Genomic DNA, 23,327 nt, shown 5'->3' on the forward strand with positions numbered 1-23,327 from the left:
CAGGCAGGGGGTGTACTGAGCACAGAGGTTGGGGGATAACAGGTACCTGGGGAGACTGGACTTTCCTGTAGTCACCAAGGGAAGCCGGGGTTCAAGGCATGGGAGGACATCGCTCTATAGTCTCTTGGCAGGGAGCCGGCAAATTAGCTGAATGACTTTTTGCTTTTGAAATTTTTTGGCAGCAACTGACTTGTTGACTTAATTATTGACCATTTTATCTTAGGAAGCCAAGTTTCGTAACATCGCAATAGTCCTGTATCTCAAGCCTGCTGACAAGTCAGTTATTTCTTCTTTCATCAGCACAAGCTCTGGTGAAACTCTGGGGTTTTGTATTTGCTTGTTTGTTTTTGGTCTCTTGGGGGCTGCACCGTGCCATATGGAAGTTCCCAGGCTGGGGATCCCATCAGAGCTGCAGCTGCCAGACTATACCGCAGACACAGCCATGCGGGATCCGAGCCGTGTCTGCAACCCACACCACAGCTCACGGCCACACCAGATCCCCAAACCAATGAGCGAGGCCAGGGATCAAACCCACAACCTCATGGATACCAGTCGGGTTCATTGACTGCTGAGCCACGACGGGAACTCCTGAACTCTGACATTTAGTAGCCTTTTCTGTGTTCCCAAGAGAAGAGAAGTCATTGATGGGGAAATTCACGCACGCAGACTGGACCAACTCAATCTATATACTGAAGGCTCCTTAGAGCCTTTTGACCTCAGACCCACTCCCTCATGGATGCCTGTTGCTGCATCCTGGGTCCTACTTGTTGCTCCCACTCCTTCCCTCCAGGAACTGACTCGATGGCACCTCCTGGCAGGTGGGCTGCTCTCGAGGAGCACAGAGCAGCCTTAGTCACTAAAATGCATAGCAGTGACGCACTGCCAGGCCCAGGCCCCTCCTTCTTGATGACCCCTTTCCTGCAGGCATTAGACGTGTTGATTCCAAACGAAAAGCCACACATATGAACCAACGTTGTGGAGGGTGGCCGGCTTGAGGGCAGAAGGTCAGCAGAGTGTCCAGGGGACACTGAGCCAAGGGGAGCCTGAGCCATCTCCAGGAATGTCAAGGTCCTACCTGTGTGTCCTCCTTGGAACAGAGGTAGAGGTGACCTTGTAATGAGAGTAGCCTCCATCCAACGGTCCTTCTGGGGTTTCATGCATTGGGACTGGTATGGAAGGGTTTATGGTGAAATACGAGCCCTGGCAGCCCACAGTCCCAACTCCTGAAAGCGGGCATGACCGCCGTTCAGTGTTCTTTCCTGAGTGTTCAGTTCTGGGGAGCCCTCCAGAGGGCCCCTGAGCCCCGGGCACGTGGATTCCAGAGCACAAGGGCAACACCCATCCCCGCCCGCATTGCCTCTGAACTTCCCCTTAGCCGTGGGGTTGTCATGACACCCATTTATGACTCTGACAGCGTGGGGAGGGAAAGAAAGACATTCAATCCTATTGTTATAATGGCCCGACTTAAAAATATCTGATTGTGAATAAGAAAACTCTTTTAAAGCAGTTCCATTGTCTGCGTGTTTCTGCAGTTTAAGTCGCGGGGGTTGGGGCTGGGTGGAAGGATTTTCAATTAGAGGCATGTCGAGAAGACAGGTGTAAAGACACCTGACCCTGGATGTTCAGGAAGGCTGTCCAGGGAGCTGAAGGATGAGCAGGAAACGGGATCAGGAGGATCGTGAGTGGTGCCACCACTCAGACCTCATCAGCACAAGTCTTTCTGGCCCTGGCTCAGGGTCCAAGAGGCAGCTGGGCTGGAGGTTCATTCCGGAAGGCGACCTCAGCCCTGTGGCTTCAGAGTGTGGAATTCTCTGACATCCCAGGAACAGAGGACCAGGAGGACGGGAGAATCTGTGCTATGTGAGCCATTCCCGGGCATGTTTTTGCAGGCTCAGGGCAGCTGTGGCTCAGGCACTGTGTGGTTATTATTTTGCTTCTAGATAAATGGTCCAGAGTATGGGTGTGTGTTGTTTAAATGTTGGGGGCCCCAAGTTCAACTTGGAGATAGCTTCCCTATTTCCCCAGGAACCCCAGGAGCTCAACATTACAACAGCCTTAGACCAGCACTGGCAGAAACAGCATCTTCTAATAGCCTATGGGCAGTAGATGGGCACTTGGGATGGTTTAACTGGGTTTAATGAGAAAGAAATTGAACAAAGACAATTAAGCAGCATGAAGTCAATGCCAATAACAGTGGAGAAAGCTCCTTTATTGTGATGTCTGATCGCCCAACCCAGAGGGTTGGTGCTAATTTTCACTGGAGTGATTATTCAAGTTTGTGAACTGCATGGCTCCAGGTTTGGCCAGATGCATTTTCTGAAGAATCTGATTAACTGTTTCAGCTCTAAGCTGAGATAGGCACTGGGGCTCTTAGTTAATGAGTTCTGAATCGGTTTTGTTTATATAATCATAACAACAAGCATATATGAGCATCTGCTATGATCTAGCCTTGTGCTATGTGCATTATTTTAATTATCCTTAGAAGCAACCTTGTAGGAGTTCCCACTGTGGTGCAGTGGGTTAAGAATCTGACTGCAGTGGCTTGGGTAGCTTCGGAGGCACAGGTTCAATTCCTAGCCCACTGTAGTGAGTTAAGGGTCTAGCGTTGCTGTAGCTGAAGCTTAGATTCAGTCCCTGGCCTGGGAACTTCCAGATGCCTTGGGTGTGGCCATTAAAAAGGGAAAAAAAAAAAAACCCTTGTAAATATGATCCCTTTTTTCCAAATATGATACTGGAGGGACAGAGCCTGAAGGCTTATGGCTAAATAAACACTAAACCTTAGCTTTGAACCACTATACCTAGCTTCCTGCACTCTTCTTTTCGCATCAAGCCTCAGGCTGCTTTAGCATGAAAACAATTAGACATGGGAGTTCTGGAGGATCAGAAAATAAGGTTTTTATCTGCATTTCAAGTACAATCAAGCAGAAAAAAAAAATCACAGGACATTTTAGGCCATCCTGACAACTCCAACTCTTTGAGTAAGTGACTTGCTTCCACTTGGATGGCCTTTTTTTTTTTGAAATTTTTTTTGGCCTATTGACAAAGTGCTGTCATCACCCACTGAGACAGGCAGGCCAGTGACTGGGGTCCCCATTTTATAGACAAAGAACTTGTTTCCAAAAGGTGAAATGATTTGGGTTTTCTGACCCCATCCAGCCCTCTTTAAATCATGTTGTTTCTAAAATGTTAAACACACACAGGACCAATATCTTTTAATCATTTTTTAGAAGTTTTATTGAAGTAGAGTTGATTTACAATGTTGTGATAATTAGACATTAATATTCAGCAGTGTTTTTGAAGCCTCATAGGTTTGCCTTTCCCCATGGACTCAAGATGTCAGAACATGTCAACTCTGGCATCTTTGAGGTCCTTGGTCCTTTGAGGGTTTTGATCACTTTTGATGGAGATGCTTTTGAGGAAGGGGAGAGAAATATCATTTATTGACTGTTATCTCTCGTTCATTCACTAAACTGTAAGGTCCATGAGGGGAGGAACCATGACTCTTTTATTCTCATTAAACCCTTTATTTGGAAATATTTTCCAACTTACAGAAAAGTTGCAAAGATAGTACAGAGAATTTTACTCTTCCCCCGTCTTCCCCCCACATTAGTATTTTACATCGTATCTTTTTAAATCTTCTGTGTCAACCTTGAACCTAGGCTCCGCCAGCCCTTCCTAGAGGGGAGGCAGAATCGCCAAAAGCCCAATGCACACCCAATGTTCTTATCTGGTCCACCTTTTAAGGGAAGAGTGGGGATTCAAACCCAGCTCTCTCGGACTCCCAAGCGTGCTCATTTTTCCTACCCTTTGCTCTGTGTCACATGAGAAAGGGTTCCATTCGGGGAAGCCTAAAATGCCACCCTGTGGCCTCCCTTTTCTTGGCCTGACAAAGTGTCCGCTAGAGGAGCAAGTGAAACGAAAGGTTTGGGATGATCCAGCAGAACTGGTCCAGGCATTTGTTTCCCCTTGACAGGGAAGACGGGTGGCCCGCGGCCCCAGCACAGAACACGTGTTCCTCCTCCTCCATATTTGGCAGCCTGGCAGTTGCTTCCGAAACCCGACTCCCAATGCCATGGGGATGACCTTTGGTCTACTTCCCAGCATTCACCTGCAGTCCTCACTGCTCCCAAGAAGCTCATTCCAAGAGTGGGCGATTTGGCAAAGACTCGCTGGTCCTGATCTAACCATGTTAATTAAGCCTCTTGACTGGCATGACCAATAAGCAGTGGTCCAGAGCGATGGGGCATACCGAAGAGGTAAGGCCGGGGGGATTTTTCTTCTTTAATGGTGAAACACTTTAGCTCTTGATAAAGTATATTTTCTCAGGATGGGAAAGTTGCCATGACTGTTTGAAGATTGTTTTAAAATAGACCCAGGGCTCTGGAGTATTCCTGAGCCAAACAAAGGCTGTTTGTTGACTCAAGCCGTGGCAGCAAAGGCAAGATTTGAAGAAGCAACTGAACAAGTCAGTTTGTCACATGGAGAACTGCCAAATTTTTTTTTTTTCCTAGCCTGCTATTTGCCAGCATAAGGGGTAACTTTAGAAATGCATGCTGTTTTGTAGTAACGCCTGTTGACACAACAGACCCCTTGGAGTTTGTAAGCAGCAGGGCTTCGAACTGATGCTAGGACAGGGATACCGGACAGGGATACTCGAAGGTCCTGTAGGATGCGCGGCAGAAACCAGAGCTCTAAGGACCAAGAGTGCTTCCCTTGATGTGCACAAGTGGCTGCAGACTAAACAGAAATAATCTATTTTTCATACATTCAACAAATATCTGTGGAATGCCTCTCGGTGCCAGGGGCTATTCTGGGCATTGACTCTGGGCTTCTGTACCAAGTGTCCAGTTGTTTTAGTTCCTCGGAACATGGCAGGAAGATGGCAGGAATCATAGGCAATTATTTCCACTGCCTGGTGAGGCAGCGCAAGGTAGGGGTCAAGGGCACAGATTCTGGAGCCAAATGATCTGGGTCCAAGTTCTGGCGTCACCATTTCTAAGCTGTGTGATTTGGGGCACGTAGCTTAACCCCTCTGGGCTACGTGATCCTGGTAAAATAGGGTTGTCGTAAGGATTGAATGAGTTTAAATATGTAAAGCATTGAAAAGCAAAAGAGGAGCTCCCCTCGTGGCTCAGCGGTTAGCGAACCCGAATGGCATCCATGAGGATGCCGATTCGATCCCTGGCCTCGCTCAATGGCTTAAGGACTTGGCATTGCCTTGAGCTGTGGTGTAGGTCTCAGACTCGGCTTGGATCCCGAGTTGCTGTGGCTGTGGTGTAGGCCAGCGGCTACAACTCTGATTGGATTCCTAGCCTGGGAACCTCCATATGTGGCGAGTTTGGCCCTAAAAAGACAAAAAGACCAAAAAAAAAAAAAAAAAAAGAAAAGAAAAGAAAAAGATTCCCCTGCTCTCCACTAGCTATCAAAAGGAAAGCATTCCTGGGAAATCTTTAGCAAGCTGAAATGCCTTAAAGGGAAGAAGCAATACCCCAGGACACTTCCTAAAGATTGCACAAAATAGATCAAAATAAAGCACAGATGCTCACAGATGCAGTTCAAAGCTATGGTGGCTTGATGCTGAGATGTTGAGTGTGGTTCCTGGGGCAGGATCTTGGCCAGCCCCCTCTTGCTGCTGTTGGGGGGTCCACGCTGCCTCTAGGCGAGCTTCACTGCAAAACAAATGTTGAATGCTGTTTTTGCTTTTTGTCTTTTTTTCATAAAAGCAAAAATCATCTTGGAATTTCTTGTGGTTAGGGAAAACTGGTACTAGTACAGATCTTTCATGAAAGAGAAGTGCTATAAAGCAGACTTGAAAAGCAGGGTTACCTGGGCTTGGCACATAGAACATGCTTAGAGCAATAAGTTTGCTACACACCAGAATATGTGCTCTGTGGGCGTTGGGTGTTATTATTACTTTGCAAAGAGTATTGGACTTTAAGACTGCAATCCAATACCCAACCCTCGGTTTCTCATCTGCAAAATGGAAAACACTATTTTCCCTGCCTGCGTAGCACCCAGGGATTTTGTGAGAAGCAGAGGATGTGACATAGCTTTGCAAAGTGCAGTGTGTGTTTCCCGAGGCCTTTATTTTAACTCCATCCTCGTGTGTTTTTGCTGTAGAGAACGGCTAGTCTTCTGGAAGATTAGCTTTCTGTTAGGAGAAGAGGCAGGACTCAAAAGTAAGAGAAGCCTACCCTATTTTCTCCCTAAAGACAAATCTAAGCCCTTGTTGTATTTCCTTTGCCCGAGGAAATTTAGCACGTGGTCTCCCACGACCCCCCCACCATTTAGCTACAGCAAAGATCTGCCTCTGTCTGGGCTGTTAGACACATCAGTGTCTTTCCAGAATTACTTTAAAGTAACCTCGATCAGGGAATAAAAACTGGGAGATCTATCTGTTGAATTATTTGCAGACAATGTGGTGATGGAAAGGAAGCCTGGTCCACGGGAGGTGTTTGGAGCTGAGGCCGCCTGCCTGGCAGTTAGACACGTAGGAATTGGCTACGATTTTAAAAATGCAGGACCCTGATGTGAAAATGTCACTCACTCTGTATGGTGATTCTGGAGTTATCATAGTGAAAAAGGTTATTTATTTAAATAGAAAGTTGTTCTTATTATAAGATTTTACAGCCCCTTTATTTTTTAATTTTTTACATTTAATTTTATTTTTTGTCCCTTTTTTTTTAGGGCTGTACCCACGGCATATGGAAGTTCCCAGGCTAGGGGTCGAATCTGAGCTGTAGCCACCAGCCTACACCGCAGCCACAGCAACATGGGATCCAAGCCGTGTCTGCAACCCACACCACAGCTCACAGCAATCCTGGATCCTTAACCCACTGAGCAAGGCCAGGGATTGAATCTGCGTCCTCATGGATGCTAGTCAGATTTGTTTCTGCTGAGCCACGAGGGGAACTCCACCCCCTTTATTTTTAATGAATTCATTTCTTTTTGGCCATGCCTGAAGCATGCAGAAGTTCTTGGGCCTGGGATCGACCCCAAGCCACAGTGGGGACAATGCCAAGTCCTTAACCTGCTAGGTTGCCAGGGAACTCCCATAGCAATAATTTTAAATCGGGCATCCAAAAGTAATAACACTGTGTAGATATCCTTCCTCAGATGAGTCAGGAACACTTCGGCGATTGAATTGACGGTGATTTGAGGCTGGTACGGTCTTGCCCCTGCCCTATGGACGATGGTCTGAATTCACAGATCAGGAGACTGAGGCCCCAGCACAGGGCAGGGGATCTCATTCCAGGGCGTGGTTCAGCCAGCAGGGACATTGGGCCAGCCTAGGGTCCGAAGGCCCCCTCAGCTGAGGAGCCAGCCCAGCCGTCTGTCTCCACTGAAGGTGTCCAGCACGGAGGCCTTTCCCTGCCTTTGCGGTCAGAGGGAATCGGGTCCATCCAGACGCCGCTGTGGACGGATCTCGGCCAAATCCTTACCCTCCCAAAGCCGCTGCTCTAAAACAGGGACACAGGCAGCCTCCTCCTCCTAAGCTTGTGGTGAAGATTCCACGGACAGCTGCTGGCCTGGTGCCTGGCCCTTGGCCAATGTTCAGTAAATGGAAGCTCTTACTATTGTTGTGCTGTTATTTTCCCTCCCTTCTGTCTCAGCAAAGGTGAATGAAGATTTTCTCCTTGTGCTATTGTTGTTAGCACAGGAATGTATGAGCCCCTGAGAGCTGAAACATTTTTTTTTTTGGCCATGCCCTTGTCATGCGGAAGTTCCTGGGCCAGGGATTGAACTCACGCCACAGCAGTGATCCAAGCCACCACAGTGACAACACTGGATGCTTAACCCGCTAGGCCCTGAGGGAATTCCTTGAAGCTGTTTTTTTATTTTGTCTTGTTTGCTTTTGTTAACGGTTGCCTTGAAGCATATGGAAGCTCCTAGGCTAGGGGTCCAATCAGAGCGGCAGCTGCCAGCCTCCACCACAACCACAGCCATGGCAATGCCAGATCCAAGCTGCATCTGCCCCCTATGCCACAGCTTGCAGCAATGCCTTAACCCTCTGAGCGAGGCTAGGGATCAAACCCACATCCTCTCAGACACTATGTCAGACTCTCAGCCTGCTGGGCCACAGCAGGAACTCCTGAAGCATCTTTTATATTTTACCTCTGGACACAACTGGGTGAACACAAGCCTCCAACTGCTCAGGGAAACACACCAGATGGGCCACCTGCCGGCTTTGTTCTCTCCTGCCGCAGGCTGCCTTCCTCCACGGTGGCTAGAAACACACGGCCACTGACTCTTGCGTTCTTAGTCCTCAGAACTAGTCACCAGGTTTCCATCCCTCTGGCTCTTCGGGGGAGTCTTAAGGAAGGAGCTATCTTGACCTGAGCCTTGTCCACAGCCTGATAGGCGGGGGTGTCACACACCGTAACTAGCATTTCCATGAGAACCTCAGGGACAGAGGGTGTGGGCAGAAGAATTCTTTAGAAGGCAGATCTGGCCCCAGAGGAAGATGTGTGTGTGTGTGTGTGTGTGTTTTCAGGGAGTCAGGGTTCAGGGACACTGCTGGACAGACAACTACGAGGGCCACTTCTTTGGGAAATACTGCCAGAAGTTCCTAAAAGCCCTTTCCTCATCTCTGATATTTGCATCAGACTTAAATGAGCATCATTTAAATTGAGTTCTAAAAACACCTCATCTCTTACTACCCTGTGCTTTGAAGTTTTCACTGTGTTTTATATTTTTATTTTAGTTTGCTTTTTGGCCGTGCCAGCAGCATGTGGAAGTTCCCAAGCTAGGGACTGAACCCATGCCACAGCAGGGACAATGCCAGATCCTTAACCCACTGAGCCACCAGGGAACTCCTTGACTGCGCTTTAAATGTTTGTGCCTTGGTTTAAAAAACTGGTCTGAACAGACGACAAGCTTATTGTGGGTGTTAAAGAAAAGGTGATCAATGCTCGGTGTGGTTGGGACGTCAGTGGATGGCCTTGCTTCCAAGGGCCCATCATTTCCTTTCTTCATGTTTTTTTTTCAGGTTTCCCGCTGAATACTGCCCCCATGGGGCAGGGGGAGGAAGTGTGTTTTCATCTAGGTGGTGCCACAAACAAGATACTTTAAGATCTTAGATTCAATATCCTACTTTCTCCAGGGAGCAGATGGCCCTCAAAGTAGGACAGGTGTCCTCTGGCTCAGTCTCTTACTAAACAGTCACCCTGCTCAGCTGGAATCGCTGGTTTACTGTCTTTCTCCTCCTTTGAGTGGGAGCAGGGGCCACTGTTCATCCCGAGTCTGGCTCAGCGCTGGGCACGGCGTCGGTGCTCAGATGGACGGCAAAGCAAACCAACAACCTGGTCCTTGTCAAGCTGTGGTGCCTTGATAAAGTCTCTGTGTTTTCAAAGACTTCTGTTTGATTTCCTTTCCAATTTCTCTTTCTTGTGGCTCAGAGGACCTCATCGGCTCGGAGTCCAGGACCCGTGCAACCATCTGGGGACAGTCAGAGTATAGAAAGGAGGCCAGAGGAGAAGCCTAGAGGCACTGACCGTGGAGGCTCACCCAGGTAAGCTCCAGGACCAGAGGGCTGACACAGCCCAGGGTGTGGCCAGCTCACTGCCTGCTCGGCCTTTGCTTTGCTCCATTTGCTTTGGAAATGGTACCCTAAAGCCTAGGATGTGGTCCTTGGTGGTGAGAGGTACCAAGCAGTGGTTCCTAGACCTCTTCGTGATTGCCTAGACCTGCAGGGTTGGCAAGTTAGTGTTTTCTGCCCAGAGATGACATTAGTAATGATAGGCTTCCATTCCTCTCCTCTGCAGCTTCTTTATCCCCATTGTCAGACCTTATGGTGAAAAAAGGTCAAGGTTGCCAGGGGCTTAGCAGAGGTGGCTCGTCTGTGGCTGAGTCTGGCTCTGACTCAGACCCACTTTGAGTCCTCTGTGTCACCCTCCCCGGAGGGCAGGGCACCAGAGGATGACACAGAGGACTCAAAGAAAAATCACTCAGTCTCAAGGCAGCCTGTGGATGAATTCCAGAAGCCAGCAAGGCCACAGTGCTGCCGTGGGACGTGGCCAGTGCAGGTGTGGCCCATCTGTCAGTGGCTCCTCTTTGTGACCCACGGTCAAGTCCCAGTTTCTCCACCAGGGCTATTGGGAAAGTGCAATCAAATCTTCCCACATAGGGATCAGCACCCACAGTTTAGGGGTCATTCGCAAGCAGAGGGCGGAACAGACACGGGTCAGGGACACTGGAGGCAGGTAATGGTCTGTGGGTTCAGCCCCGGATCTGCTTAGAAAAACCTTCCTGAACAAATTGAACCCAGTTTCCGGGAGGCTGTAGTCACAGGCCTTAAAGGAACAGATGAACAAAAAGCTTCAAGAACCTAAAACACAAAATTGAGTGGTAGACACCCTGCCCCCCAAATCTCCCATCATTGACTTTAGGTCACAAATGCTTTGCCATCACTTTTCTTCTTCTTTCTTTCTTTCTTTTTTTTTTTTTTGATATTTGAGAGATAACTTTTTATTTATTTTTTAATATATACATAATGATTTGTATTTTTTTCCATTAGAGCTGGTTTACAGTGTTCTGTCAATTTTCCACTGCACAGCACGGTGTCCCAGTTACACATACATGTATACGACTTTCTCCACATGCAAAAATAGGGACTGCTTCACGAATTTGCGTGTCATCCTTGCGCAGGGGCCATGCTCATCTTCTCTGTATCATTCCAATTTTAGTATGTGCGCTACCCAAGCCAGCACTGCAATCACTTTTCACCTCAAGAGTTTAAGCAGCGTTTTTTGCTTTGGCATCGAGCTGTGGGAGGTCATGAGTGCAGAAGAGCGGCCCCTGGTGGCAGGAATTCCTACACCTGCTGGTGTTACTTCCTGGGTGGCTCTGGTTATGTGGGTTCCAGATGAGGCGCTTTGAATATCTTGGCATGGACACTGGATTTCTTTTTCTTTTCTTTTCTTTTTATTTCTTTTTTTTGTCTTTTTATGGCCGCACCCGCGGCATATGGAGGTTCCCAGGCTAGGGGTCCAATCAAAGCAGTATCCACTGGCCTACGCCAGAGCCACAGCAACACATGACCCGGCTGCATCTGCAACCTACATCACAGCTCAGGGCAACACCAGATCCTTAACCCACTGAGTGAGGCCAGGGATCGAACCTGCACCTCATGGTTACTAGTCAGATTCGTTTCCACTGAGCCACAACAGGAGCTCCGAAAACTGGATTTCTTTAAGAAAATGGTGATCAGAAAGGGACAGTCTTCTTTTTTGCAGAGTGAGGCAGAGACTATGCCTTGAATGGCACGTTTGATCTCTGTTCTCTGCCAAAGGCGGGCCTCCTTTGCCTCCCAGAGCCTCATGGCTGTTTCACCTTCGTGAACTTTATCGGGTTAATAGGACAAAGGGTTTGATATTTGGTTCTCACTAGACTGGATGATGGTCTAAATTGGCTCCAGGTGATAATGAAACTAATGGATGGATTCATCTTTTCTGGAGTCCTACACATGGGAAGTCACTGCTGACTGAGACCCAAGGTGTGACTCTTTCAGTCCCATTTAACTGAGGTTCTGGGGTTTCCTGAGAGGCTTGGGGATTATTTGGGGTCTGGGTCACAGCTGGACTGAAGAGCAACAGCAGTTGAAAAGTCTTTTCTCAGCTTTAGTCCGTTATCTTTCCCTTGAAGAATTGTCTCTCATCGGCATGCAAATTGAGCATAACAGGTGCCTTCTAAGAGCAAGCTCAAAGAAGCAACTTCCTGTTCACAATTCAAAAGACTTCTCAGAGTTCCTCTCTTAGGTGCAGTGGGTTAGGAATCTGACTACAGCGGCTTGGGTCGCTGGTGGAGGGGCATGGGTTCGATACCTGCCCAGCGCAGTGGGTTAGAGGATGCAGCATTGCCTCAGCTGCAGTGTAGGTCACAGCTGTGGCTGGGATTCAATACCTGGCTTGGAAACCCATATGACAAGGATGTGGCTGTAAACACAACACAACACGACACAACACAAATGATGTTCTTCCATAAATGTGACCATGACTGTAGTGCAGGGCCCTGATCTAACTCATAAAGGAGCAGGAGGTGGTCGGGGTGGGGGTGGGGGGTCGGGTCCAGATGTTTATAGGGAGAGAGAGGGAGCATGGGTTCCCCCGTGTGCTTTCTGTGGGGCACGCCACCCCTGGCATCCTCCATAATGAAAACCATAGCATTCGACGTTCGTTCTCCAGCAGGCACCAGACACTATGGCTCTATGTGTAGAAAATACAATTTTATTTTCTTTAAAACAATTCATTTCTAATTCTGAGTCCTTACTCTGCCAGGCTGGCGGGAATGTGCATGTCGGGGAACCCCTCTCCTGACCTGGCATATGGAGGCCATCCTCTGTCCCCTCCCCACTTCATCACCACTGCCGTGTTCACTGGTCCGGGCTGCACCGTCCCTCAGATCCCACAGCTGTGCAGCTTTCACGTTACACTTGGCACAGGAGGAGCTTTGGGGAGGCGGGGACCCCAAGGTCATACCCTTCAGCACTCCACTCATTTCCCCCATGAGCCTGAGGTCCCGGTCAGGAAGCAGGAGGGGTGTCTGGATGTCCCCTACTTCCTATGGCCTTTCCCGGCTCTCTTCTCCTCCTCAAATGCATTCGCCTTCTCCTTCTGCCTCAACGGGTAGCCAGCCTTTTCTCGTCAAAGGATGTGATACAGATGTTTACAAAAGACGAGAAGAGCCCTTGACCGCAAACTGTTTCTGTTTTCTACCTGGAAAAACTCTCGAGAGAAAACACAGAAAAGCCTGCAGTGGCTCCTGCTGGACCTGGAGGCAAGGGGAAAATACAGGGAGAAAGGCATTCATTGCCAAAGATGGTCCCTCTGCAAAGTATGATCTCTCCTCTCCAGAGCAGGAAACCGAGACGTGGAGCATTATGCCACCTGTGCCCCAGTGGTAGAAAGTCCATTTTTTTCCCCACGGAGGCTTTTCCTCCCTGGGACGCACCAGAACCGGGCTTTTGCATCCCCAAGAGGTAAATTCTTCATCCAATAGGGAGTCCGGTCGGTTCAACTGCCTGGCTTTCCAGTTGCCACACGGTGGCGCTGTTGTAACTTCGCCCTGCACTGGCCAAAGCCGCGCAGAAGCCCGGCGGTGCCTTCCAGGTGCCCCGCCCTGCGCAGGCACCTGGGATCCTGAGGCAGGACCATCCCTGCCCTTCTCGGAGGAAGCTAACTCGAGGTCACACCTCTTCCTGCTCAGCAGTGTCCACCCTTGAGCCAAGGCTGCCCTGGAAACCTGAGCAGGCCTGGTTTCAGCTCCACCTCTAGTCTCCTGGAGCCTTGCCCCCTGGGGTACCAACAGCACTTGCCTTATCATACAAGGTTCTTCCAGATAATGAAGCCATCAGGTTGCACCAGGGAAATTACTGTTTTTGCAGATTAAGGAAAAAAGTTGGATAGTGGCCATTTCCTGGGCTTCAGCTTCCTACTTTCTCAGTTTCCCAAGGAGGGTCACTCGGTATTTCAGAGATGACTGACCTTTCCCAGGCAGTCACCCTAAGTGATTCCTGGCACCTTTGTCACTGAAGAAGGAGGAATGAAAATTCAACAGCCTAGAGTCTTGGGAGTTCCTTTTGTGACTCAGCAGTAACAAATCCGACTAGTATCTGGGAGGATACAGGTTCGATTCCCTGGCCTCGCTCAGTGGGTTAAGGCTCTGTTATTGTGAGCTGTGGTGTAGGTCACAGACATGGCTTGGATCTGGCATTGCTGTGGCTGTAGTGTAGGCCTGCAGCTGCAGCTCTGATTTGGCCCCTACCCTGGGAACTTCCATATGCTGCAGGTGCAGCCCTAAAAGCAAAAATAAACAAACAAAAACTGGCCTAGAGTCTTATCTGCTCTCCCATGGCTCTCAAACATGAGCAGCCATCAGAATCGCCTGCAAAGCTGGTGAAAACACAGGTTGCTGGGCCCATCCTCTGGAGATTCTGATTCCATAGATGTAGGGCCAAGCCTGAGAATTAGCATTTCTAACAAGTTTCCAGTTTTGAGGTTGGTGGTCCAGGGACTAGGCTTGAGAAGCACTGCCAGAAAGCTGTGTGGGTGCCACGACTCCATGCTGCTGGAGTCCAGGAGAAGATGCCATCTCCTAGCGCTGGACTGGACAGGGGAGTCTCCTGGAGGGGCTGGGGGGACTTGAACCCAGGGGGAGGGTTGTAGAGCCTGTTCCAGGGAGGGGCAGATTTCCTGAATGCCCCTCTGCGGCAGAGCAGGAAGTGAGCCCAAACCCGGGAGTGGACGGTCACTAAAAACGGGGTTGGAGAAGTCAGGCCAGATTGAGGAGCATTTGGAGGTCAAGGGAGGGGTTGAAATTTCATCCTGCAGATGACAGGAACCTGGGGAACGGCATTGTGGCTTGCATGTTTGTATGTAAACAGGGGTTTATGCACGCAAGGAAAGAGTTCCAAGGAATTCAGGGCCCGGATTAATGCACAGGAGCAGGGAGCCTGGAAGGGCAGTAAGGGACACCCTTGGGATGGAAGAGTGGTGGCCGAGAAACCCGCCCAAGGAAGGACCTGTTACTAAAGTGAACTCGGGTCCGCTTGCCTGCCCGGCTTCTGACCCAAGTTGCTGTGAAGGAAAGGACAGCGTTTGTGGCAGGGCCCCAAGCAAGGAGAACGGGCAGCTAGTGCTCAAAAGACCTGAACTCCCTGATGGCTTTCAGGGAAGGGTTTTAAAGGCAGCACTGGGGGGCGTGAGAGGGCTGCAGGCCACCTGGTCAGCTCATGGACCTTCTCCTGATTGGTTGGGGGTGAGGTGACAAGGTGATATACTGGGGAATCTCTGTCATCAGCCTTCCGATTCTAGCCGGTCTGGGTCCACATGCTTGTGGTCAGCATGTAGTCACCATGCCCACCAGGATATTGTTGGTTTGTTGTTGTTTTGTTTTTTTTTTTAATATATTTTGTCTTTTTAGGGCTGCACCCATGGCACATGAAAGTTCCCAGGCTAAGGGTCAAATCAGATCTGTAACCACCAGCCTACACCACAGCCAATGCAACACCAGATCCCGAGCCACATCTGAGACCTACACCACAGCTGATGGCAACACTGGATTCTTAACCCACTGAGCGAGGCCAGGGATTGAAACTGCATCCTCAGAGATACTAGTAGGTTTATTACCGCTGAGCCATGATGGGAGCTCCTGTTTGCTGTTTAAATAATTTATTTTGTTGTTCTAATAGTTCCATTTTGGCTACTGAAAACTCTTTCCATTAGCTCATGTGCTCTTTGGCAAACCCAAATAATGTGTTTTTGTTTTGTTTTGATTCGTTTTTTTCTTTTTATGGCTGTACCTGTGGCATATGGAAGTTCCCAGGCTAGGGGTCGAACTGGAGCTGCAGTTGCTGGCCTATATAGCACAGCCACAGCAATGCCAGATCTGAGCCACATCTGTGACCTACACCACAGCTTGCAGCAATGCCAAGATCTTTAACCCCCTGAGCAGGGCCAGGAATGGAACCGGCATCCTCATGGATACTCTGTCAGGTTCTTAACCTGCTGAGCCACAGCGGGAACTCCGCCACCAGAATATTGTTATCAGTATCCCTTCAGGAGGATCTAGGAGGTCTGTGACTATTTTCCTAATCATGAACTGTCTGAGGCGGCTCTTTGGAACTCAGAGAAGGTCAGACAAGAAGCAGGGGACAATGGAGGGTCTCATACCCAGGAAAGCCCCCCAGATCCTCCTCCGTTTCAAGCCCACAGAACCTGGAGACAGTCCGAGTTCAGGCAGAGGAGGTGGGGTCTCAGAAGATGCTAAGTTTCTGGATCAAGAACCTAAAGTTTTGTTTCCCTTTGTGGCGCAGTGGAAACAAATCAGACAAGAACCCATGAGGTTGTGGGTTCGATCCCTGGCCTCTCTCCGTGGGTCAGGGATCTGGTGTTGCCATGAGCTGTGGTGTAGGTCACAGATGCGGTTTGGATCCTGCTCTTGCTGCGGCTGTTGCTGTGGCTTAGACGGGCACCTCTAGCTCTGATTCGACCCCTAGCCTGGGGACTCCCATGTGCCAAGGGTGTGGCCCTAAAAAGCAAAAAAAAAAAAAAAAAAAGAACCTGAAGAAAAATCCAACCATAGAAACTGGGACATCTAAAGTGAGTTCTGCTATTGGGAAACTATGATCAATTTTAGGCACATGAAGGAAGGACCGTAAAGGCTACTGGGAGCCCTGCTGGCCCCTGGCATGGGGAGGGGTGACGGTTTAATGAGGCGATGATGGTGCATTCTGTCCCCAAATCCTGTGATAGCCTCGTGGTGGTTTTGGGTATTTACGCAAGTTATTCTCAGACAGACTGGCTCATTCCAGGACTCCTTCCGCTGCTGCTCGTGTGTGTGTGTGTGTGTGTGTGTGTGTGTGCACGCGTGTGTGAGAGAGAGAGAGAAAGAAAGAGAGGGACTCTAAAACTCGATGTAAGAGCATACAAACAGATTTGGGTTGGGATGAAAGACTGCAAAGAAAATCCTACATGGCAGTGTTTTCCAGATGTCCTAGATCGGAACCTGTTTATTATATATACACACACACAGCCCTAGGCCCATCCTGGTCCTGTTGAATCAGAATCCTAGTCCTCTTGAATCAGAATGGCTAGATGTGGAGCTGAGGAATCTGTGTTTTTAAGAAACACCCTGGGTGATTCTCGCCGCCAGGGACATTTGTGAAATAGTGGTGGACAGCCAGGTCCACCTTATCTCAAATCGAAAGACCCCACTTCCTAACCCCTTCCTTGAAGAGTCTGAGCCAGTGGCTTTGGAGAGAGACCCAAAAATCTGTTTGTAATAAGGAGGCCATGTGATTCTTATGAAGCAGTTTGGGAACCCAGGAACTGTCCTCAAGCTAAGCAACCCCAGCTAAGTTGTGTTTGCTCTTCTGTGAGGTTTCTCATTAAGGCTCAGAAATCAGAGATAATTAGCATACAGGAAACTCCTGCCCCCTCCCTTTCTCTCCTCTCTTTTTCTTTCATTAAATACCCACTGGGAATCTGCTGCTTGCCTAGGCGCTGGGGACACAGCCAACAAGCCTCGGAACCCTGGGGTTGCTGCTCCAGTGAGTAAATGGTTTGTAGTGAGGACGTCAGACATTCAACATGGAAGCAAAAGGAAGTCGGCCACTTTCAAGTAGTATCAGGGCTCTGAAAGGCACCACGTGGGTGCTGTGATAGACGGTCACAGAGAAGAGCGTGGCTGGTTGGGATCAGATTGGTGGTTCTCAAAGTGGGGTTCCCAGGTCACCAGGCTCATCAAGGGGAACTTGACAGAAGTGCTAAGTCATGGGCCCTCCCCAGGATATGTGGGGTTGTTTTGTTTGTTTTTGCTTTTTAGGGCCGCACCCGTGGCAGATGGAAGTTCCCAGGCTAGGGGTCGAGGTGGAGCTATAGCTGCTGGCCTACGCCACAGTCACAGCAATGCAGGAGCCAAGCTGCACCTGCGACCTACACCACAGCTCATGGCAACGCCAGATCCTTAACCCCCTGAGAAAGGCCGGGGATTGAACCCGAAACCTCATGGATCCTAGTCAGGTTCATCAACCACTGAGCCGCAAAGGGAGCTCCCAGGATCTGGGTTTAACTAGCCCTCCAGGAGTTCCCGTTGTGGCGCAGCAGAAACGAATCCAACTAGGAACCATGAGGTTTTGGGTTTGCTCCCTGGCCTTGCTCAGTGGGTTAAGGATCCGGCGTTGCTATGAGCTGTGGTGTGGGTCGCAGACACGGCTCAGATCTGGCGTTGCTGTGGCTGTGGTGTAGGCCGGCAGCTGCAGCAGGTGCCGCCCTAAAGAGCCAAAAAACAACCAGAAGAAAACAGCAAGCCCTCCAGGTGATTCTGATGCGCCCCGAGGTTTGAGAACCACTGGGTTTGATGGTCAAGGAGGGAGTGATGCCTGAGCCAAGTCCGGAATGACACAAAGGAGCAGGCATGGGAGGACCCAGGGCGGGGGACCGGCGGTGCCAAGGACCTGAGGTAGGAATAAATTCCGAGTGTTAGAGAAACAGAAGGAGCCTGATGAGGGAGTGAGAGGTGGACGGGGGCCGGCCAGCCAGCCTAGAGCCTGGAAAGCCGTGGGCAGACATCCAGATGGAGGTGCCACGTACTGGTAGGTGTCCCACAGGACTTCTCCCTGGCTGCTGGATGCGGAAGAGGGGGGGCAAGGCTGGAGGCAGGCGTCACCGGGGAGGACCTGAAAGGCGCCGTGGACCCAGGCAGGGCCGCCCAACCTCAGTTTCACGACCTCCCCTTCCCTGCCTCCCACAGGAAGCTGGGTGGGTGTTTCCTTCCTAGTTGCCTTCTGCTCCCCCCCCCCCCCCGCTCCAATACCATAGATGTATTGTATATGTTGATATATTGTTGTCTTGGGAGGGCCGCAAACCACTGTAATATCTATGATCTTTTGCTCACAAATTTTATTTTATTTTAAATTTTTTGTTAGCGTATAGTTGATTTACAATGTTCTGCTATATAGCAAAGTCATTCATACATGCGCACGTGTGTGTGTGTGTGTGTGTGTGTGTGTGTGTGTGTGTGTGTGTGTGTATTCCCTTTCTTTGTAATGTCTCTTTCTTTCTTCTGCCTTCTAAGAGCTGATTGGATGGGATTGAGAAGGAGGGAGAGAAGAATCAGGGAAGATTACTGAAGTTTGGGCTTGAGCACTTGGGGAAATGGGACCATTTGCTGACCCGTGACAATCTGGCCTGATCAAGTGTCTTTGCTGAGTTCCACTGGGTTTGAGTGTCCGGGAGGAAGGAAATCCCACTGGTACCAGGTGACTCTGGGGAGATAACGCTGGCTCAGGCCGGGGGGAACTTAGGATGGCCTGTCATCTTTGAGAGAAAAGCCAGAGAGAACCTTTGTGCTGGAGGAATAGCTCATTTCCTGCTGTATACCTGTGATGATGTGATTTATAATAAGAAACATGCATTTGGTCTTCGTCCCAGTCCTGGCTCCTAAAACGCTAGGAATTTCCTAGGTGATGAAAGGAAAAAAAAGTATCTTTTGTTATGCTAATGGAGCGACTTTTGGAAAGCACTTAACAGAATGGGGGCTGTTGCCAGGGGAACCAACCCTGTGATCGGAGGGTTGGAACTTGACCTCTGGGAGGGGAGAGAGCCTGGATTGAATTGATCCCCCACGGCCAGTGATTTTAATCCATCATGCCTGGTTAATGAAGCCTCTATAAAAACCCAAAAGGATAGGGTTCAGAGAGCTTCTGGGCTGGTGTCCACGTGGATTTGAAGGGAGTGGTAAGCTCAGAGGGGTCATGGATGCCTCTCTCCCTCTTCTCGTATCTTGCCCTGTGCATCTCTTCCCATCGGGCTGTTCCTGGGTCGTATCCTTTTATGATAAACTGGTGATCTAGCAAGTGCACTATTCCTCTGAGTTCTGTGCGCCGCTCTAGCAGAGAAATTAAACGTAGTGAAGCCTGATTTATAGCAGTTGGTCAGAAGCGCAGATAACAAACTGGACTTGCACTTGGCAGCGAAAGCAGAGGCATTCTTGTGGGGCTGAGCCCTTTACCTGTGGGATCTGGCACTGTCTCCAGGTGGATGATGACAGAATTGATTTGCATTGTAGGACACCCGACTGGTGTTGGAGAATTTCTGGCTGGTGTAGGGAGAAAACACCCACATTTGGAATCGTTGGTACCAAATCCTTAGCATCAACACCTTAAATGCCTGAACATCTCTCATTCTTTTTTTTGGGGGGGGGGTGCGTTGTCTTAGTTCATTTCATATACCTAGACCCACAGCTCACCACAGGCCAAGCTCTGGGCTTGAGGCCAGCGGTACAAGGATGGACAGGACATGTTGGTCCAACTGTAAACAAATAATTCTAGAAGAAGCTAAATGCTAAAGGCAGGCTCTTGGGGAGCCCAGGGGCAGGAGGGAGGGGCCAGTCTTGCTGAGGAGCAAGAAGGAACATCCTTCAGAGAAGGCGGCCTTGCAGCTGCTTCTTCGAAAGTGAATAAATGTAGAAGGTTGTGCAGAAAGAGAATGGTTCCAGGCCGAAGGAACAGCTCTCATTACTGTAGATTTACAGGAGATAGAATGTAGGGAGGACTCGACTTTCTAGCCTCTTAAATAGGAAATTTCAGAACTTCTTTAAATAGAGAAAATAGCAGCTGTAGCATATTTGTAAAGCTCCACCTCTTGGATCTTTCAAAACCTCAGTCTTAACTCAGAACAAAAATTCCATGGGGTATGGGTAGCAGCAGCAGCTTGGGGCAGAAAAGACAAATGGTTTGAAAAAAAATGATATACTGGGGAGTTCCCCTTGTGGCTCAGTGGGTTAAGAACCTGACTAGTATCCATGAGGATTCGGGTTTGATCCCTGGCCTCGCTCAGTGGGTTAAGAACCTGGCGTTGCCATGGGCTGTGGTGTAGGTCGCAGATGAGGCTCAGATCGGGTGGTGCTGTGGCTGTGGCTCCATCTCACCTCCCACTGTCATCTTCTAAGTGCGCTGGGTGCTGGGCCTAAACACGTACCACACACATACCGCAGCAGCTCTGTGTGGGTCAATGCAGGTAGCCTAAGGAGCTGTATGAGGAAACTGAGGCTCAGAGAGGTTAAGGAACCTGCCCCAGGTCACACAGACAGAACCTGGCCTGGTGGAGACCAGAATCCAATTTGGTGTGAGGCCCCCACCACCACGTTGCTGAGTTCTCAGTGGTGCCCAGAGGTCCGTGCCATGCTCTCCATTACTGGAAAGCAACCCCCAGTCTCTCTTTAAAATTTCATTTCTCTATAAAGTAGGTCAGTTCTCAGACTGAGAAAAAAAAGAAAACTCCGAACAATCTGATCTGTTTTAGGAGCAGTGGCCAGGGCCAGCTCTTAGGGACCCAGCCCCTCGTTTCCTAAGCAGCAGCTCCTGTTCCTTCCAAACAAAGCTTTGCTCAGTCCTGGATCTCCTGGCGGCTCCTGCCCAGGCAGGGTGTGTCAGGCAGGGCAGCCGTCCTGCCTCTGACTCATTATTTATCTCTGGCAGGAAGCAAACACGGAGCGGAGAGTGGGAGGGAGGGAAGGGAATGAGCGCCCTGCCTTCTGACACGGGCTGGAACGGAAGGTCGTGTGCTCCGTAGGTGTGAGTCGGCTTTCTGCTCATCTGGTTTCAACAGGCCTTTAAGAAGTGCAGGGTGGTGTTCCATCCTGAGGCAGTCCTTGGAAAATAGAGAAAAGTGGAAAGTAGAGGGGAAAAAAACCACCAGTATTTTCCCACCACCTCAAACAACTCTTCTCAAAATATGCGTGTGTTTCCCTCAGACTTTTCTTTCGAGTTCTGTATTGGTTGTGATACCTCTGTGCGTAATATATATATTCATATATAAATATTTAAATATAAAAGCATTTAAACAACATATTGATATAACTATAATATAAATATATATGATATTTGGAGTTAAAGAGGCTCAGCAGGTTAAGAACCCAGCTAGTATCCATGAGGATGCAGGTTGGATCCCTGGCCCCGCTCAGTGGATTAAGGATCTGGCATTGCCCAGAGCTGCGGTGTAGGTCACAGATGTGGCTTGGACCTGGTGTTGCTGTGGCTGTGGTGTAGGCTGGCAGCTGCAGCTCCAATTCGACCCCTAGCCTGGGAACTTCCATATGCCCTGGGTGTGGCCCTAAAATAAATAAATAAATGTGTATATATATCTATATATATGTGTGTGTGTGTTTGTGTATATATATATATATATATATATATGTAATAACATTTAAATAATTAATAAAAAAATTTTTTTGGCCTTGCCCATAGCATGTGGAAATCCCTGGGTCAGGGGTCGAACCTGCACTGCAGCACTGACCTAAGCCACAGCAGTGACAGCACCAGCATAATTTCTTTTTTTTCTATGACTTTTTAAACTGACATAAAATACATATGGTAAGTGTATAAATCTGAGAGCTTGATGAAAGTTTACACCCAGGTTTAGATCCAGATTATTTCTGTCATTCCAGAACATTCCCTCATGTTCCTTTCCAGTCAAGACCTCTGCCCAAGAGTAAGAACTATTCTGACTCTTAGAACCATTAATCAGTTTTGCCAGTTCTCGAAGTTTATATATATATTGTATTGAACAGTATGTATTCTTTGGTATTCTGTTTCTTTCATACACTGCTACTTACTGACTTTTTAAATTTTTCTTTTTTCTTTTTTTTTTTTTGTCTTTTTTGCTATTTCTTGGGCCGTTCCTGCGGCATATGGAGGTTCCCAGGCTAGGGGTCTAATTGGAGCTGTAGCCACTGGCCTACGCCAGAGCCACAGCAATGCGGGATCCGAGCCGCGTCTGCGACCTACACCACAGCTCACGGCAACGCCGGATACTTAACCCACTGAGCAAGGGCAGGGATTGAACCCACGACCTCATGGTTCCTAGTCGGATTCGTTAACCACTGCGCCACGACAGGAACTCCCTAAATTTTTCTTTTAATTTTATTTATTTATTTTTATTTATTTATTTATTTATTTTTGTCTTTTTGCCATTTCTTGGGCCACTCCCACGGCATATGGAGGTTCCCAGGCTAGGGGTCGAATCGGAGCTGCAGCCCCCGGCCTACGCCAGAGACACAGCAACGAGGGATCTGAGCCACATCTGCAACCTACACCACAGCTCACGGCAACGCCAGATCCTTAACCCATTGAGCAAGGGCAGAGATCGAACCCACGACCTCATGGTTCCTAGTCGGATTCGTTAACCACTGCGCCACGACAGGAACTCCCTAAATTTTTCTTTTAATTTTATTTTTTGGCTACAATGTGCAGTGCCTTGATGTGGGATCTCAGTTCCCAGACCAGGGAGCCCAGGGCTGCAGAGGTGAAAGTGTGGAATTCTAACCACCAGACCACCAGGGAACGTCTCTAAATCATTTTTTTTTTTTATCGTGGTTTTGAAAAAAGGCATAGCATACAATTTACCAACTTAACCAATTCTAAGAAAAGTTCATTGGTGTCAAGTATATTCATGTGGTGTTCGATCAACGTTTCTATATCTTAAAGTAGAAGTTGAAGTCATTGATTTGAGTCCTTTTTTAATGTAGGTGTTTTGGTGCATAAAAGTCACTCTAAATGCTGCTTTAACTGCATGTGACACGTTTTGATATTTGTGTTTTCATTTTCGTTTGGTTTAAATACTGTTTGGGTTTTTTTGTTTTTTTTTTTTTTTGGTAGTGACCAAGGCATATGAAAATTCCCAGGCCAGGGATGGAACCCAGGCCACGGCAGTAATAACACTGTATCTTTTTTTTTTTTTTTTTTTTTTTTTTTATTTTCCCACTGTACAGCAAGGGGGTCAGGTTATCCTTACATGTATGCATTACAATTACAGTTTTTCCCCCACCAT

The 23,327-nt window shown here is 48.7% G+C and overlaps 1 protein-coding gene and 1 non-coding gene across 38 annotated transcripts in view; one reads left to right on the forward strand and one right to left on the reverse strand.

Annotated features, from left to right (window-relative positions):
• The window catches only part of TACC2 (transforming acidic coiled-coil containing protein 2), a 227,829-nt gene that overhangs the window by 30,047 nt on the left and 174,455 nt on the right, over positions 1-23,327 (forward strand). For 28 of the 37 annotated variants that reach the window (XM_084992596.1, XM_084992601.1, XM_084992605.1 and 25 more), the window contains one exon: positions 9,399-9,511. In XM_084992596.1, coding sequence (XP_084848722.1) covers positions 9,399-9,511 — 113 coding nt within the window. Of the gene's footprint in view, positions 1-4,106; positions 4,257-9,398; positions 9,512-23,327 lie in introns of those variants that run through there. The other 9 variants (XM_084992598.1, XM_084992608.1, XM_084992615.1 and 6 more) reach the window with 1 other exon arrangement.
• Positions 10,603-10,709, reverse strand: LOC146397112 (U6 spliceosomal RNA). The gene has a single exon (XR_014828545.1). It is a non-coding gene; the product is annotated as a U6 spliceosomal RNA (small nuclear RNA).

Source organism: Sus scrofa, chromosome 14 (genome assembly GCF_054392235.1).
Source record: "Sus scrofa isolate SSC_HxYL_T2T_F1_AM1 chromosome 14, Sscrofa_HxYL_maternal_Yorkshire_Landrace_v2.0, whole genome shotgun sequence".
Classification (NCBI taxonomy): domain Eukaryota; kingdom Metazoa; phylum Chordata; class Mammalia; order Artiodactyla; family Suidae; genus Sus; species Sus scrofa.